This window comes from Pongo abelii, chromosome 19, assembly GCF_028885655.2.
Source record: "Pongo abelii isolate AG06213 chromosome 19, NHGRI_mPonAbe1-v2.0_pri, whole genome shotgun sequence".
In the NCBI taxonomy this organism is placed as follows: domain Eukaryota; kingdom Metazoa; phylum Chordata; class Mammalia; order Primates; family Hominidae; genus Pongo; species Pongo abelii.
The window spans coordinates 49,121,488-49,140,694 of NC_072004.2; the positions used below are offsets into that span (position 1 = coordinate 49,121,488).

The following is a 19,207-nucleotide window of genomic DNA, read 5'->3' on the forward strand; positions in this document are numbered from 1 at the left end:
GATTGTGCCACTGCACTCCAGCCTGGGTGACAGAGCAAGACTTTGTCTTGAAACATAAAAGAAATAAATATAAGTAAATAAGTGTCCCTAGTGTTTACACTTCTTTAAGCTAGGTTTTGTTACTTGCAGCCTTAATGATACATGGACCTTCTGCCTGAGTCCTTGGGAATTCAAATGCCTGATTTTTAATTAAGGCCATCAAGTGCTAGCACATAGTAGGATCTCAACATTAATTTCGTCTGATGTCAGACAAAGGGCATACAATAGTATGCCCTGTAAAAACATATGTAAGAAGACACTCTGGGGACTCAATGTGTATGTGAATATATATATATTTTTTTTAGATGGAGTCTCACTCTGTTGCCCAGGCTAGAGTGCAGTGGCACAATCTTGGCTCACTGCAACCTCCATCTCCCAGGTTCAAGCGATTCTCATGTCTCAGCCTCCCAAGTAGCTGGGATTACAGGTGCAAGCCATCATACCCAGCTAATTTTTGTATTTTTAGTAGAGATGGGGTTTCACCATGTTGGCCAGGCTGGTCTCGAACTCCTGACCTCAAGTGATCGGCCTGCCTCAGCCTCCCAAAGTGCTGGGATTACAGGCGTGAGCCACTGCGCCTGGCTCATACATATATATATGTGTATATATGTGTGTGTATATATATGTGTATATATGTGTATATATGTGTGTGTGTGTGTGTGTGTGTGTATATATATGTATATTTTTTTCCTAAGAACTAGAGAGTGCCCTCAGGTCTCAAACCACCCCCACAGGGGAAATTGAAAGTTGACACTTTATGGAAGGAACCCCTGAGATACAGCCAGTCCTTTGCTTTTTTTAAAATATATTTTTAAAACATCATTCATCTATTTAATAATTACTGAGCTTCCATAATGTATAAAGAGAAAAAGTGACAAAAAGTGGGAGCCTGTAGGCAGACACATGAACAGAAAGTACAAGTGAATAAATAATACAGGGGAGTTACTGTAAGCATCTATCTAGATCACAGCTGAGGCATAAAAAAGGATGTCAGGGTGGGTGTGCACCAGACACAGTGGGAGCTGGGCAGAGACAGACACATAAGCAAAGGGAGCAAAAGGCACTTGGACAGGAGAGCCAGCCTAGCCCAAGTCCTACCAGGGGACTGCACAGTGTGGTGTGGCCCGAACAGAGAGTGCAGTGGCAGCAGGCAGGCAAGACAAAGCCCTGGTCTAGGAGGAGCCAAAGGATGAAGCCGGCTGTGAGGGGCACAGCCTGCAGGAATGTCACGTGGTGGTCTGACGTAGCAGTGAATGCAACACCTTCCCATGGCCACAGAAACTCCTTGAGTGAGAGATATGGTGCCTTCAGCTGGAGTTACAGCCCTAGCAGGAAGAGAACTGTATGGACTGGAAATTAAATAAAATGTGGGTATTTGTTTTTTTTTTTTTCTTTTTGAAACAGAGTCTCTGTTGCCCAGGCTGGAGTGCAGTGGCATGATCTCGGGTCATTGCAACCTCTGCCTCCTGGGCTCAAGTGATCCTCCCCACTCAGCCTCCCGAGGAGCTGGGATTACAGGCATGCGCCACGACGCCTGGCTAATTTTTGTATTTATTTATTTTTTTTTTGAGACGGAGTCTCACTCTGTCGCTCAGGCTAGAGTGCAGTGGTGCCATCTCAGCTCCCTGCAACCTCCGCCTCCCAGGTTCAAGCGATTATGCCTCAGCCTCCTGAGTAGCTGGGATTACAGGAAATGGGCCACCATGCCTGGCTAATTTTTGTATTTTTAGTACAGATGGGGTTTCACCATGCTGGTCAGGCTGGTCTGGAACTCCTGACCTTAGGTGATCCACCCACCTCGGCCTCCCAAAGTGCTGGGATTACAGGCATGAGCCACCACACCCGGCCAATGTGGGGATTTAAAAAAAAAAAAAAAAGTCCTGGCCTAGGAATCAAGTTCTGGGTTCCAGATCCCACCTCCATTCTGCCACTAGGACTGTCAGTCATCCTGTTTGGGCCTCAGGTGCCTTCTTTGTTAAGTAACAGGATGGGCCAGATGATTTTTTTTTCCTTGAGACAGGGTCTTGCTCTATTACCTGGGCTGGGGTGTAGCGGTGCAATCAGGGCTCACTGCAGCCACAACCTCCAAGGTTCAAGCGATTCTCCTGCCTCAGGCTCCCAAGTAGCAGGGACCACAGGTGCACATCATCATGCCTAGCTAATTTAAAAAATTTTTTTGTAGAAACGATGTCTCATCATGTTGCCCAGGCTGATTTTAAACTCTTAAAACTCCTGGGCTCAAGTGATCCTCCTGCCTCAGGCTCCCACAGTGCTACCATTATAGGTGTGAGCCACTGTGCCTGGCCCCAGATGATCTCAAACTGCAGTCCTAGGGTCCTCAGTTAGGTATTAAGTACCTGAACTCACTACATAATGGGAACAGGGCAGAGATGGCAACCAGAATCCACCTTGAATACCAACTCCAACTGACTGGTAGTGGCTCCCTGGAGTGCCGTATTGAGAAAAACTTCTAAAAACACTTTGACTTCCACAAAAAAGAGTGCTTGTGCCTGATTGGTGATGTCTGCTGTGGGCTTAAGATGCCCAAATAGTACCTTGAGTGGCAGGAATTTGCAATTTCCAGCTTCATGTATTGCGTCTTACTGTGGTTGCAGGAATGTGCCAATCACTCATGGTATAAAGATACTGAAGATTAATTTCTCCTGGGGTCTTCCGTGAAAGCAAGCACTAGGGTTCCCCCAGGCTTAGGCTTACCAACCCTGTCCTCAATCCAACACCCTGGTGCCAGTTTGCCACTCCTTCCCAAGCCTCCATGGTTCTATCCCTGCTGCATTCATCACCTCTAAAAGTCATTACTTTCTGAGTGTAACTCTGACCCTCCTTTCCTGCAGCCAAGACGTAACTGATTAATTACACAACAGGCTCTCTAATCAACAAAGACGACCTTCCTTTAAAAGACATGGCCAGTAAACAATCCTGATCATTTCTCTACTTTTCCTTTTATTTTCCATTCCCTGGTGTCTTCCTCCCCACCCAGCCAGGGTCATGGCTCTCAGATGGATGGCCACAGTGCTGGTGAAAGACAGGGGGATTATTTCATACACTAGGGCACTAGCTGTGGTACAGCTGGCAGGAAGAGAGGTGTAATTATATTGCATCTTGGAGCCACCAGCAATGAATTTCTGCCTAAAGGACTAGATTTGCCATGTATTATTTACATCAGCATCAATTTTCCCAGCTGGCTCTATTTACTGTGCAAATTCTCCTCTGTCTGTTTATGGGCAAGGCCATGGTTCAGCACCTCTGGTTACACTGTACCGTGGAGGGGCCCCACAGGGCACCATGCATATTAAACAAGTGGCTGGATTCACCAGGAGCAGGTCATATCCTCCCTTTCTGTTAAATTATATCCCTGGGACTGCAGCGAGCCCACACGTTCTCACCTAGTCACGGTGATGCAGGCAGGTCTGAAACCGAATCAGCAAGAGGAAAGGAGGAATAAACTGTTCTTTGGGCCTCACTGGCGGAAACTGAAAAACAGCCTTCTAAGGGGAAATCAGGTGGCTCTAGGGCTCGGGGAATTGCCTTTTTATATTTTTAAGAGCAAAACAGAGATGAAGAAGAGTATTTCATTTATAAGGTTATTTCCACCCAGTAACTCAGAGACAGAGCTAAGGAAGAGTGGGCCCCCATCTAACAAATGGAAAGGCAGAGACAAAAAAAAAAAAAAAAAAAAAAAAGCAGCAGCAGCAGCAGCAGCAAAGGCAAGTTAGAGGCTTTCCCGGCTTGGCCACTGTGCTAGGAGGGAGCACAGGACACAATGGTGATGCACAGGATTATCCACCCAGTCGCTAGCATGCCTCTTCAGAGATGCTCCCAGCCAGGGTGAACTTGGTTTCCACCCGAAACATACACGTTAGAAATAAGGGAAGGAAACGTGGCACCAGTATGAATTTCTGGGTCCTCGCAATGCAGCATCCTCTTTCACCTGTGGTTTATATGCTTACAGAGAGTGAGGCCAAGGAACCTAAGATGTCTCTTCTGGCCAGCCTGAGAATGTCTGTAGTCACCAGTGCCAGGTGGCAGTAAACAGCAGGCATTACTGGGAAGAAAAGTTGGGAGGGGTCCCCAATGCTTCCCTGTTTCCCAAACAACAGCACAGGTCATGTCTGATCACCCTGTAACGTGGCGCTCTGCTCTGAGGTCCCCCAGGTCCCAGTGTCTACCATCTCCTGGAAACCTGTTGGCTGGAAGAAGAAATAAGGAGTCAGTGGAGTTAAGCAACCCAAGTGGGTAGCTTCTTTAGTTGTAAGTTTTCAGCCTCTAAAGAGTTCTTCTCGAAGACATCTGTGGGTATGGAAACCACCCTCCAGGGCCCAAGATTACTGGCATCTTCCTGGGGCTGGCTCACCTGTCGGGAAGATTTGGTCAGACATGCCATGCGCCGGCCGCCTGATGCTCCTGCTCCCTCGATGGTGTCCAGGAGAATCCGAGTGCTGGGCACAAAGCTCCAGGAGCGTCCAAGGGCAGGTTTGAGCCTCCTGCTGTCCCTGTCTCGAGTTGTGTGGTTGGTCACCTGCAGCAGAAACAGACTTACAGATCCATAATGCTAGTATAGAGGACATCTATTACTACTGCTTCATTTTACAGAGAGGAAAACAGAGGCCTAGCACAGAGAAATAACTTCCCCAAGGTTACAAAAGCTAACGGCAGGTCTGGAACTAGAACCTGGGCCTCCTGACTTGTGCCCCGCTCTTTCCACTAAATCGCGATGCCTCAAGTTTGAACCGAACCAGAAGGCGATGGGGCACATGTCGCCATGTTTTCCACGCTGGTCTCAAACTCTTGAGCTCATGCAGTCCACCAGCCTCAGCCTCCCAAAGTGCTGGGATTACAAGTGTGGGCCACCACGCCCAGCCACTCAGCCTTTAAAAGGAAGGAAAGTCTGACACATGCTACAAAGTGGATGAACCTTCAGGACATTATGCTAAGTGAAATACGCCAGTCACAAAAAGTAAATACCATATGATTCCATGTATATGAGGTTCCTAGAGTAGTCAAAAAGCATAGATACAGAAAGTAGAATGGTGGTTGTCAGGGGCTGGGGAAGGGGGAAATGAGTTATTTTTAATGGGTACAGAGTTTCAGTTTTACAAGGTAAAGAGTTATGGATGGTGGTGATGGTTGTACAGTGTTATGAATGTATTTAACACCACCGAACTGTATACCTTAAAGTGGTTAAGACAGTAAATTTTATGTTATATGTATTTTACCACAATAAAAGAAACTGGAAAAAATATATAGCTGCTAAAAATTATATTTCTAAAAAATCTATTTTAAAACACAGGAAATGGACTCAGATGGTATTTTTTTGTGTTGTTGTTTTGGTTTGTTTGTTTTTGAGATGAGGTTTTGCTCTGTTGCCCAGGCTGGAGTGCAGTGGCATGATCACAGCTCACTGCAGCCTCGACCTCCCAGGCTCAAGCAATTCTCCTGCCACCAAGGCCACCTAGTTTTTGTATTTTTTGTAGAGGTGGGGTTTTTCCATGTTGCCCAGGCTAGTCTCGAACTTCTGGGCTCAGGTGATCCACCAGCCTTGGCTTCTCAAAGTGCTGGGATTACACACATAAACCACTGCACCTGGCCTATTTTTTTTTTTTCATGAGGTTAGTTTAGTTAGAAAGCTGGTTAAGTGTGGGCTCACACCTGTAATACCAACACTTTGGGAGGCTGAGGCGGGTGGATTGCTTGAGCCTGGAAGGTCGAGCTGCAGTGAACTGTGATTGTGCCCCCGCACTCCAGCCTGGGAAACAGAGCGAAACCCTATCTCAAAAGAAAAAAAAAAAGAAAAAAAGAAAGTTGGCTAAAAGTATAAGTAAATATGCAGAAAAAGTATTGTATGGAGACATGTAAAAATATTAATATGGTTTCTGTGGATATGGAGATAGATGACAAATTTGAATCTTATATTTATCTTTTATCCTTTCTATGAGAAGCATACAGACTTTAAAAAAACTACCTCATAAGCAGAAAAAGTTACTTCAATATCAAAAAGATCCATTTATATGAAGCTCTGGAAAAGTCCAAACTATTGGGATGGAAAACAGATCAGTGGTTGCCTGGGCCTGGGGGACCTTTTGGTGGGGTCACAAGACTGGATACAACTATATCCATCAGTCAAACTTCAAACAAGGAGAAAGTTACTCTATGTAAATTATACCTCAATAAACCTGACTAAAAAGAAAAAATGTAGAAACAAAACAAAACAACAAAAAAACAAGACAATTCCTGATTCCCTTAGCTATTTATGGTGCAAAGCTGTAGCTGACCCAGGGAAGCTGGGATATGTCCCTTTCCTAAAGGGCCACTTTGGGGTTCAGAAGCTGACATTTAAGGGAAATAAAGAGCTCGCAATAACTAGAAATCAAGTTCATTGGCCAAGCCTGCTTCCTCACCACCACTGCCATGCCAAGGTCCCGGGCCAGGGTCTTCAGCTCTCGGGCCAGCTGCATCATCAAGGCCAAGCCTGTAGGAGGAGGAAAAGCAGAGAGGGAGGGCAGTGGGGAACCAGGGATGGGGCTGGCCAGAGACCAGACTCCAGAGCTGGGAGGCGAGGTCACATTCCACTGGCCCCAGGCTCTGCCACATCACTCACCTTCCCTCTGCTGACCTCCCAGAAGTGGGGAGACCACCGCAGTGACCGAGTCCACAACCACCACCCTCACAGTTCCTGAAGAACCAGTCACCTGAAGAAATGTGGGGGAAGCACTCATGAACCTGTCAGCCTCTAGGACACATTACAGGACAAGCTTGCTCTTCTGTCTAAAACTAGTAAGAAATAGCCCACCTCATCCCAAATACAGCAAGCTGCACAGGCATCACAGAATGTCATCAGCAGCAATGTCTCCCTCGTCCCATTGGCATGTGTAACAGCCTTCAATGAAGACTTGGGTAGAAAGAAAGGGTTTAAATCACAGGACATCAAAACTATACTAAAGTGGCTGGGCGCAGTGGCTCACGCCTGTAATCCCAGCACTTTGGGAGGCCAACGCAGCGGATCACTTGAGGTCAGGAGTTCGAGACCAGCCTGGCCAACATGGTGAAACCTCATCTCCACTAAACATACAAAAATTAGCTGGGCATGGTGGTGCACACCTGTAATCCCAGCTTCTCAGGAGGCTGAGGCAGGAGAATCGCTTGAAACTGGGAGGCGGGGGTTGCAGTGAACTGAGATCACGCCACTGCACTCCAGCCTGGGCGACAGAGCAAGCCTCTGTCTCAAAAAAAAAAAAAATTAGTTAACTAAAAACTACATTAAAGTCAACAAATTTCAGAAAGCTCCGCATAGAGTCCGGAGGCCTCTGGTCATGGATCTCTCAGCAGCCATCTCTCTCCTGTGTCCAGCCTCCCACCACGGTGGTAAGGCCCTTCTTTTCCTTTTCTGACTCCCTCCTTTCTTTCCCCTGTCCTGCTAACTACCACCCTCAAATTCCTAACTTCCTTTGCTGAAGAGTTTAACCTTCTCTTTACTTCACTGTCTCCTTCATGCCTCCAGGCCTCATCTTCCATATCTAAAATGCCTCCAAATAAATTCCCTAAGTCTTGCTCTGTCACCCAGGCTGGAGTGCAGTGGCATAATCTCAGCTAATTACAACCTCTGCCTCCTGGGTTCAAGCGATTCTCATGCCTCAGCTTCCTAAGTAGCTGTGACTACGGGTGCACACCACCACACCTGGTTAATTTTTGTATTTTTAGCAGAGACGGGGTTTCGCCATGTTGGCCAGGCTGGTCTTGAAATCCTGGCCTCAAGTGATCTGGCCAGGATTATAGGCATGAGCCACCATGCCCAGCCTGGTGCCATCTTTCTAACCATAATTTTCTGTCTTTACACAAGCAGGAGACTCCTCCTGGTTTCCCTGGACTTAAACTGTTTTTGATGCTTCTTTTCTCTTCTCCCTTACTACTTATATCCTGATTCTGGTTCTTTTTCTTTTCTTCTTCTTTCTTTTTTTTTTTAAGACAGGGTCTTGCTATGCTGCCCAGGCTGGTCTTGAACTCCTGGGCTCAAGTGATCCTCCTGCCTTGGCCTTCCAAAGCATTGGGATTTTAGGCGTGAGCCACCGCTCCCAGCTTCAGATTCTTAACCCCTAGAAACTGTGAGATAAGAAATACTTTGTCTTAAGCCACTAAGGTTTTGGTAACTTATTATGCAATAATAGAAGATATATCATCTAATGGTCCTACAGTAAAAAATACAGTCTTCTGATCTGGAATTGAGAGGTTTGGGCTATAAGGTTAGTTCTTGTCCTAAATACGTGGTCAACTTTGGTCAACTCACTTCACTTCTCTGGCCTTCACATTTCTCATCCCTAAAAGTGGGGTAAGCACTACTCAGCTTCATGTCTCAACAAGCTGGTGGGTCATAACCAGCTATGACTTCTGAGGTAAGTATTTGTTCAACATTTTTTTTTAAAGATGGGGTCTAGCTCTGCTGCCCAGGCTAAGGTACAGTGGTATGATCATAGCTCACTGCAACCTCCAACTCCTAGGCTCAAGCAATCCTTCCATCTCAGCCTCTCGAGTCATTAGGATTACAGGTGTGGGCCACCGCTCCCAGCTTGTTCAACTATTATATGTTCTAAAGTTTGTTAAAATCATTGACTTTATATATAGTCGTGGGGATGCCCGTGTGAACATGTCATGCTTTGGGGTGAGAGGAAAAGTTTGAGATAAACTATTCTATCTTTAAGGTATCCTCCACATCTAGTCATTTATAAATCAGTGCACCAAATCTTGTCTAAGCACCCAACATGAGTAGCAAAGTACCAACCCAAATGCCATTCTAAATCCTCCCCATTAACATGACTCTGAATGTGTTCAGGGACTGGGCAGAAATCTGACTTCAGGGATGGTGGGCCCAGGCCTTAGTCCAAGATACACACCTAACCCCATTTTGGCCAACTAGATGTAAGGGGAAGAGGGATGTCTATTAGTGGGCTCTGGAGAAAGATTCTTCATCCCTGATAAAAGGGAGGAGGTACAGAAAAGAACCATCTATCTTTTACTGCCCTGAATATGCATGTGAATGTGTGAAGACAAGATGCTTGGAGCTTTGGCAGCCTCTTTGCAACCATCAGGGGAAGAACAAGAAAATCAGACACACAACCTATTGCCCTGATAGCATGGACCTGCCAACCTCCCAACTCATGTGACATAATTAAATGTCCTCAAGGTTCAAGTCTCTGTCAGACAACCTCTATTACTTGCAGCTAAAAGTATTCCTCACTCACCTAGTGGGGAATGCAGACATAAATATGACATGATCCTTCCACTCAGGGGGCTTTACTGTTCAGCAGGGAAGATGAACATGTAAACAATGAGGTATGTGATTTAGGTGCTCAGGAATTCCATTGTGGGAGTAGCAAGCATAGTTGGAGTCACCAGGTTGCACATCTGCATTTCCAAACAGTCTGTAGTAGGACACCTGCCCACAGAGATAGCACCTGGAAAGCTGAATTAAGCAAGGAGGGGCAGAACAGCAGGCTCACCTGCTGGGCCACAGTGCCTCGGAGCTCCTGCAGCACATCCAGCATCTGGAAGATGTCAAACGCATGCACCACCTGGATCCTCTGGAGAGCTTCTGCCTGAAGGGGTGGAAAAGAGAAGCAAGGGCTTTGGATAAGAGGGAGTAGGGGGTCGAGGTAAGGCTGAGAAAGAAGAGGCACCTGGATGCAAGGACTCAGGTCCAGGGTGGCAAATGAGCTTTGTCTAATGGGTCAGTTGTCACAGTGGTGGCTGCCTGGGTGCTGAGCTGTAAAGTACTCAGAACTCAGTGGGAAAGAGGGATACGACTGATTAGTGATGCCTCTCATGGGTGAGAAATGGACTGGAAACACAAAGCTTGGTGTTTGCCAGCCCTGGTTTAGGGCATGCAAAGAGTTGGGAGGGTTTCCTGGAAGAATCGGTGTGAGTAGCATCCCAAATGGGATGAAGGCATCAACAGGGGTGGCTTAAGGAATACGGGATGTATTAATAGAACAGCAAGTTTGAAGGCAAGGAATGACTATTCAACCCAAATTCTTACAATGTTAAGGAATAATGGGGTTTTCTTGTGTCAGAATCTCAATGGAACCCAGCATTCTGCCCTTACCTGTTCCTCCTCATCCTGGGTTTTAGCCTGAAGCAGCTGGAGGAGGCGGGAAGCTGTCAACCCTCCATTGGAATCTACATATAGGACGTTTTGCTGCAGGCCATGGGCCACATTTGCTGCCACACAAAGACATACCTGGGGGTGGGGGCATTGGATGAACTTGACACTTCAGAGAGGGTCCAGAATGGGAGCTCCCCACCAAACCTTGCCCAGATTCCAGCAACACAAATGGGCTGAGTACAAGCCCCATTCCTTATCACCCATCTTCTCTCTGTAGGGCTCTGAACCCATTAGTACGCTGAAGCTCCCCCAGGGACCCTGGGCTGTGTATCTACCACCCTCATCCCTAAATCCTCCTGACTGCTGGCCTCACATGTACCTGAGTTTTGCCGCTACCTGGGCCTCCTACAATTTCAGTCACTTCTCCAGTATAGAGACCAGCATCAAGCAGTTTATCAAGGCTGATGGCAAAAGAGAAGAAAATCAACACAAGAGTTTAGGAGAAAGAGAGGGGAAAAGGTACCAAGAAGAAAAGTAAGACATTTCTTTCAAGCACTGGTTCTGTCTTTGAACATCACTGGCCAGGAGACTTCTCCTGGTGTTTTCTTCTGGGAAGGAGGGAATGCCCAAATGTTCCTTCTCTGGTCTCTCTTCATCCCTTCACTCTTAAAGATCAGCTCTCCAGAGAGGCCTCTGCCACCCCATCAGAAGGTCCTCCTTTCATTTTTCATCTCAGGCCCTGTGGGTTTCCGTTTTTGTTTTTTTTTTTTTTGAGACGGAGTCTCTCTTTGTTGTCCAGGCCAGAGTGCTGGAGTGCAGTGGCACGATCTCTACTCACTGCAACCTCCACCTCCCAGGCTCAAGTGATTCTCCTGCCTCAGCCTCCCGAGTAGCTGGCACTACAGGTGCCCGCCACCATGCCCGACTAGTTTTTTTAATTAGAGACAGGGTTTCACCATGCTGGCCAGGCTGGTCTCAAACTCCTGACCTCAAGCGATCCACCCGCCTCGGCCTCCCAGAGTCCTGCAATTATAGACGTGAGCCACCATGCCCAGCTGTTTGTGGGTTTCCTTGATAGCGTTTCCCAAAATTTGTCGTTTCTTTTTTTTTTTTTTTTTAAACTTTGATGGTGGCACACGCCTGTAGTCCTAGCTACTCGGAGGCTGAGGCAGGAGAATCGCTTGAACCCAGGAGGTGGAGGTTACAGTGAGCCGAGATCGCACCACTGCACTCTAGCCTGGCGACAGAGCAAGACTCTGTCTCAAAAAACAAAACAACAACAACAACAAAAAAAAACAACTTCGAGATAATTATAGATTCCCAGGAAGTTGCAAAAAGTCCATGAACCCTTCACCTGGTTTACCTTAATAATAACAACTGTACTACAAAATGTATTGTACTAGCCAGGGGCCTGTAGTCCCAGTTTCTTGGGAGGCTGAGGTGGGAGGATCACTTGAGTCCAGGAGTTCAAGTCTAGCCCAGACAACATAGCAAGACCCTTTTCTCTTAAAAAAAAAAAAAAAAAAAAGGACTATAGTATATCACAAGTAGCAAACTGATGTTGGTACTATCCACAGAGCTTATTCAGATTTCACCAGTGTTCCTAGCATTCAAGCACATGTGTTGATGTGTCTAGTTCTATGCCATTTTATCACATATGTAGATTTACACGACTACTATAATCAAGATACAGAACATTTCCATCATTATAAGTCTTCCTCCTGCTACCCTTTTATAGCCACATTCCTCCAGTTCACCCCTAATCCCAAATCCCTGGCAACCACTAATCTCTATTATGTTATTTCAAGAACAAAGTTATGTACATAGAATTATACACTATGTAACCTTTGTGATTGGCTTTTTTTCTTTTTCTTTTTTTTTTTTTTTGAGACAGAGTCTCACTCTGTCGCCCAGGCTGGAGTGCAATGGTGCAATCTCAGCTCATTGCAACCTCCACCTCCCAGGTTCAAGCAATTCTCCTGTCTCAGCCTCCCGAGTACCTGGGATTACAGGCACCCACCACCACACCTGAATAATTTTTGTATTTTTTAGTAGAGACGGGGTTTTGCCATTTTGGGCAGACTGGTCTGGAACTCCTGACCCAAACTGATCTGCCCAACACAGCCTCCCAAAGTGCTGGGATTACAGACATGAGCCACCGCGCCTGGCCCCGCGATTGGCTTTTTTTACTCAGCATCATTCCCTAGAGATCCATCCCAGTTGTTGCATATATGGATAGTTCATTCCTTTTTATTGCTAAAAAGTATTCCATGGTATGGATGTATCACAGTTTATTTAACGATTCATCCATTGAAAGGCATTTGGTTGTTTCCACTTTGGGGCTATTATAAATAAAACTGCTATAAGCATTTTTACAGGTTTTTGTATAAACTCAAGTTTTTACAACGTTGGGATAAATGCCCAAGAATACAATTGCTGGGTGGTATGGTAAATGCATTATTAATTTTATAAGAAACTAACAAACTATTTTCCAGAGTCGCTATGCCATTTTACATATCTGCTAACAATGTATATATGAGTAGTCCAGTGTCTCCACATCCTCATCAGCATTTGGTATTATCACTATTTTTTTATTTTAGTCTTTCTGATAGGTATGTAATAATAGCTCACTGTGTTTTAAATTTGCATTTCCCTAATAGTTAATAGTGTTGAACTTTTTTTTTTTTTTTGAAACAGAGTTTCACTCTTGTTGCCCAGGATGGAGTGCAGTGGCGTGATCTCGGCTCACCGCAACCTCCACCTCCCAGGTTCAAGCAATTCTCCTGCCTCAGCCTCCCGAGTAGCTGGGATTACAGGCATGCGCCACCACGCCCGGCTAATTTTGTATTTTTAGTGGAGACGAGGTTTCTCCATGTTGGTCAGGCTGGTCTCAAACTCCTGACCTCAGGTGATCAACCCGCCTTGGCCTCCCAAAGTGCTGGGATTACAGGCGTAAGCCACCGCGTCTGGCTTTTTTCTTTTTTTTTTTTTTTTTTTGAGACAGGGTCTCACGTCTCACTGTGTCACCCAGGCTAGAATTCAGTGGCATGATCACAGCTCACTGCAACCTTGACCTCTCAGGCTGAGGTGATCCTCCCACATCAGCTCCCCCAAGTAGCTGGGACTACAGGCATGTGCCACCAAACCCAGCTAATTTTTGTATTTTTTTGGTAGAGACAGGGTTTTTGCCACGTTGCCCAGGCCAGTTTTGAACTCCTGGGCTCAAGCAATCCGACCACCTCAGCCTCTCAAAGTGCTGGGATTACAGGTGTGAGCCAGCCCTTGCCCATTTTCTAATTGAATTGTTTGATTTTTTACTGTTGGGTTTTAAGAATTCTTTCTTCATTCTAGATACAAGTCCTTTGTTGAATACATGGCTTGCAACTATGTTTCCCATTCTGTACTTCTCTTTTCAATCTGTTTTGCACAGCAAAAGTTTTAAATTTTGATTAGGCCCCATTAATCAAAAATTTTTTCATGGATCATACTTTTGGTGTCAAATCTAAGAACTCTTTGCCTAGATTTTCTCCTGTTTTGTTCTAAAAATTAGACAATTTGGTTTTACATTTAAGTCTATGATCCATTTTCAATTTTTGTATAAGGTATAAGGTTTAGGTTTATTATTGTATGTTTTTAGCCTATGATGTCCAATAGCTCCAGCGCCCTTTGTTCAAAGGCTGTCTTTCCTCCATCACATTGTTTTTGTACCTTTGTCAAAAATCAATTGTGTGTAAGCCCAGCATTTTGGGAGGCTAAGGCAGGAGGATTGCTTGAGCCCAGGAGTTCGAGGCCAGCCTGGGCAACATAGTGAAACCCTATCTCTATAAAAAAATACAAACAGGCTGGGCGCAGTGGCTCACGCCTGTGATCCCAGCACTTTGGGAGGCCAAGGCAGGAGGATCACCTGAGGTCAGGAGTTCAAGACCAGCCTGGCCAACATGGTGAAACCCCGTCTCTACTAAAAATACAAGATTAGCTGGGCGTGGTGGCACGCACCTGTAATCCCAGCTACCCGTGAGGTTGAGGCAGGTGAAACCCGGGAGGCGGGGGTTGCAGTGAGCCGAGATCACGCCATTGCACTCCAGCCTGGGCAAAAAGAGAGAAACTCCGGCCAGGCGCATTGACTCACACCTGTAATCCCAGCACTTTGGGAGGCTGAGGCGGGCGGATCACCTGAGGTCAGGAGTTCGAGACCAGCCTGACCAACATGGAGAAACCCCGTCTCTACTAAAAGTACAAAAAAGTTAGCCAGGCCTGGTGGCGTGTGCCTGTAGGAGAATCGCTTGAACCAGGGAGGCGGAGGTTGCGGTGAGCCGAGATCATGCCATTGCACTCCAGGTCGGGCAACAAGAGCGAAACTCCATCTCAAAAAAAAAAAAAAAAAAAAAAAGAGATAGAGAGAAACTCCGTCTAAAAAAAAAAAAAAATACAAATACAAATAACCAGGCATGGTGTTCCACACCTGTAGTCCCAGCTACTCGGGAGGCTTGGGGTGGAAGGATTGCCTGAGCCCAGGGAGGTCAAGGCTGCAGTGAGCTGTAATAGCACCAGTACCCTCCATCCTGGGTGACAGAGCAAGACGCTGTCTCAAAAAAAAAAAAAAAAAATAGTTGTGTATACTTCTGGAGGTCTATTTCTGGGTTCTCTATTCTGTTCCACTGATCTGTGTCCATCTGTCCCTTGGTCAATACCACATTAGGCTTAATTATGTAGCTATATAGCAAGTCTTAACCCTGGGTAGACTGATTCCTCCAGCTATCCTTTTTCCAAATTGTTTTAGCTAATCTAGGTAAAACTGGTCTTTCCGTAATTATTAGAATAAGTTTGTCTATGTCTATAAAAAAAAAAACCTTTCTGGGATTTTAATAGGAACTGCATTAAATTACAGATCAACTTGGGGACAATTGAAATCTTCATTATGTTCAGTCTCCCAATCCATGAACAAAGTACATGTCATCCATTTATCCGAGTCATCTTTGATCTCTTTCATCAGCAATTTAAAAATTTTCAGCATACAGATTCTACACATGCTTTGTTAGACTTATACCCAAGTATTTCATTTTCTCCGAAGCAACTATAAATGGTATTGTGTTTTTGTTCGTTTTTTTTTTTTTTGAGACGGAGTCTCGCTCTGTCGCCCAAGCTGGAGTGCAGTGGCGCAATCTCGGCTCACTGCAAGCTCTGCCTCCCAGGTTCACGCCATTCTCCTGCCTCAGCCTCCCCAGCAGCTGGGACTACAGGCACACGCCGCCACACCCAGCTAATTTTTGTATTTTCAGTAGAGACGGGGTTTCTCTGTTTTAGCCAGGATGTTCTCGATCTCCTGACCTTGTGATCTGCCCACCTCGGCCTCCCAAAGTGCTGGGATTACAGGTGTGAGCCACCACACCCGGCCATTTTGTTTGTTTTGTTTTTTTGAGACAGTTTCACTCTGTCACCCAGGTTGAAGTGCAGTGGCACAATATCCGCTCACTGTAAACTCCGTCTCCCAGATTCAAGTGATTCTCCCGTCTCAGCTTCCCGAGTGGCTGGGATTACAACCACCCGCCACCACGCCCAGCTAATTTTTGTATTTTTAGTAAAGACCAGGTTTCATCATATTGGCCAAGCTGGTCTCGAACTCCTGACCTCAGGTGATCCACTTGCCTCGACCTTCCAAAGTGCTGGGATTACAAGCATGAGCCACTGCGGCCAGCCAATAAATGGTGTTTTTTATTTTCGTTTTGACATGTTCATTGTGAGTATAGAGAAATGCAGTTGATTTGTATGTGTTGGTCTTGTATCCTCACTAGTCCCAGGAGTTTGTAATTATTTTTTATTTGCTTGTTTTTGTTTGTCTTGCTCATCTAGCTGAGAGCACCATGGGGCAAGGACTGACTGGGTCCTATCCTTATTGCATCCCCAGCACTAGCACAGTGCCTGAAACACAGGAGGCACCCAATAATCATTCCAGAAAAACGAGTAACAGAAAGGTGCTATCACTTTTATTTAGCTTCTGTATCATCAACACTGGCTGTGAAAGACTTGGGATAAACCTCATGACATGCCAATTCCTAATCCAGGTTCTCTCCCTCAACCACATGAAACAGGTCACCACCTACCTTCCATGCCCTGCCCTATCTCTAGGCTGAAGCTTCTTCTATGCCACGGCCTGTACCAATGCCTGACCACATGCATCCCTTTCCTAGCCCTACAATCACCTTCCCAGGTTCCAGTCCTTGAGATGGTTCTTGATGACCTCCCATGACCTCTCTGTATATGCCGAGCAGCACTTTAGTAAGCATCCCATCCATTTTTTTTTTCTTTTTGAGACGGAGTCTCACTCTGTCGCCAGGCTGGAATGCACTGGTGCGCTCTCGGCTCACTGCAACCTCCGCCTCTCGGGTTCAAACAATTCTCCTGCCTCAGCCTCCCGAGTAGCTGGGATTACAGGCACCCACCACCACGCCTGGCTAATTTTTGTAATTTTAGTAGAGATGGGGGGGTTTCGCCATGTTGGCCAGGCTGGTCTCAAACTCCTGACCTTAGGTGACCCACTCGCCTTGGCCTCCCAAAGTGCTGGGATTATAGGCATGAGCCACTGCGCCTGGCCCCCATCCATTTTAATTCCAGGGACTCCCCATAATTATACCCACAGGTTCCTGCCAGTCAAAACACTCTGGTTAGCACTCTAGCCCTGTGGCTTCCTGAGATAACTGTGCTCACCCCATCTCTGTTTAATAAGCATCCAGCCTCTGCCACTCCTGATTCCATTCTTCTCAATGAGATCAGGGGAACCCCAGTGTGGTCCCCAGACCAGGTGCATCAGCAACCTTTAAGGACTAGCTAGAAATGCAAATTTACAGCTACGCTCCCCAAGACCTACTGAATCAGAAACTCTGGGAATGCAGCCCACACTTGAAACTTGAATTTCAACAAGGCCTCCAAGTGATTTTGATGCATGCTCAAGTTTCAGAACCATTAGACTAGAGTAGTTAGTCTCACTCCTGCCTGCACATTAAAATCAGGGGAGTTGGTCGGGTGCAGTGGCTCGCGCCTGTAATCCTAGCACTTTGGGAGGCCGAAGCAGGTGGATCACCAGGACAGGAGATCGAGACCATCCCAGCTAACACGGTGAAACCCCGTCTTTACTAAAAATACAAAAAATTAGCTGGGCATGGTGGCAGGTGCCTGTAGTCCCAGCTACTCGGGAGGCTGAGGCAGGAGAATGGCATGAATCCAGGAGGCAGAGCTTGCAGTGAGCCGAGATCGCGCCACTGCACCCCAGCCTGGGTGACAGAGCAAGACTCCATCCCAAAAAAATAAATTAATTAAATAAAATAAAATCAGGGGAGTTTTTAAAAAAATGCCTATATCAGCAGTACCCAAAGTTGTCTGTACATTGGATTCACCCGGGAGCTTCAAAAAAATACTGATGCCTGGCCAGGCATGGTGGCTCGTACCTGTCGTCTCAACACTTTGGGAGACCGAGGTAGGATTGCTTGAGCCCAGGAATTTGAGATCAGCCTGGGCAACATAGCAAGACCCCTGTCTCTACAAAAAACAAAAAATTTTTTTAATTAGCCAGGCATGGTGGTGAGCACCTGTAGTCCCAACTACTTGGAAGGCTGAGGCAGGAAGACTGCCTGAAGCCAGGAGTTCAAGGCTGCAGTGAACTATGATTGTGCACCACTGCACTCCTGCCTGGGCAACAGAGCAAGACCCTGTCTCTAAAAAACAAATTAAAAAATTAAAAAATACTGATGCCTGTGTCCCACTCACAGTGAATGAGATTAATTGCTCTGGGGGAGACTTGGACTTCGTAATGTTTAAAAGAGTCCTCAGGTGACTCCAATGGGCACACAAGTTTGGGAACCACTCGCCTAGACTAATTAGGTTAAAATTTATAGAGTTGGGACCACAGATATCTCAATTTTCCCAGATGATTCTAACGTGCAGCTGGGGTTGAAGCACTGGTGTTGACTCTAGTCAAGAATCAACCACATCCTTGGCTGTGGAGATCAGTCTGTATAAGGTATTCCCAAATCCACCTTCCAGCCAACTTCTCACCTGAGTTTCCACTCCATGCCTCTCCGACTGCCCAGAGGACCTTCCTACCAATATGTCCCCATTACCTCTAACTCCGCATGTCAACAGGGAGAGACCCGTGTCTTGCCCCGTGAAGCAGAAGTACACCTGGGTTTTACCACTGCCTAGAATACAGGTGATTTCTGGGACTTATCCTCTGCCTTTCCCTCCAAACTGCCTTTTAGCGATTCTTTCAGTCATCCATTCACACACCACTTCAATGCCTCATATTTCCTGACAGTCTTATTCTAAAATGAGGGGACTCTGGGATGAATAGACCTAGCTCTGGCCTGTAAGGAATAATCAATCTCCTTCATCAACATAGCTTTTCCCAAGGTACGTTACGTGCTATAACACTCTGTAAGGAATCATTGCACCTCAGCACTAAAGGCTCTGAGGCGGCCTACAACAGAGAAAGCTGTTTAATTTGGATTAGTCAGGCATTTCTCAAACTTTTGACTACAGAACTCCCCTCCTCCTAAGTTCTAAAGTTACACCATTAACTGTCCACAGTACACCATAAGAAAGGCTAGAGACCGGGTGCGGTAGCTCACGCCTGTAATCCCAGCACTTTGAGAGGCCAAGGCGGGCGGATCACGAGGTCAGAAGATCGAGACCATCCTGGCCAACATGGCGAAAGCCCATCTCTACTAAAAATACAAAAAATTAGCTGGGCATGATGGCACGTGCCTATAGTCCCAGCTACTCGGGAGGCTGAGTCAGGAGAATCACTTGAACCCGGGAGGCGGAGGTTGCAGTGAGCCGAGATCACACCACTGCACTCCAGCCTGGTGACAGAGTGAAACTCCGTCAAAAAAAAGAAAGAAAGAAGGAAAGGAGGAAAGAAAGAAAGGAAGGAAGGAAAGAAAAGAAAGAAAGAAAGAAAGGCTAGAAACCTGGTGAGTCAGCTTTGATTCTTCACAATACATTCCAAACTCCGTCAAAAAAAAAAGAAAGAAAGAAAGAAAGAAAGGCTAGAAACCTGGTGAG

General features: G+C 46.2%; 1 protein-coding gene across 7 annotated transcripts in view; it reads right to left on the reverse strand.

Annotated features, from left to right (window-relative positions):
• The window catches only part of RAD51D (RAD51 paralog D), a 24,582-nt gene continuing 5,375 nt past the window's right edge, over positions 1-19,207 (reverse strand). For 2 of the 7 annotated variants that reach the window (XM_054535130.1, XM_054535133.2), the window contains exons 4-10: positions 10,530-10,611; positions 10,151-10,285; positions 9,549-9,644; positions 6,656-6,746; positions 6,456-6,526; positions 4,412-4,576; positions 1-4,247 (exon numbers count right to left, since the gene is read on the reverse strand). In XM_054535130.1, coding sequence (XP_054391105.1) covers positions 4,164-4,247; positions 4,412-4,576; positions 6,456-6,526; positions 6,656-6,746; positions 9,549-9,644; positions 10,151-10,285; positions 10,530-10,611 — 724 coding nt within the window. In that variant the 3' untranslated portion in view covers positions 1-4,163. 7 annotated transcript variants of the gene reach the window in all.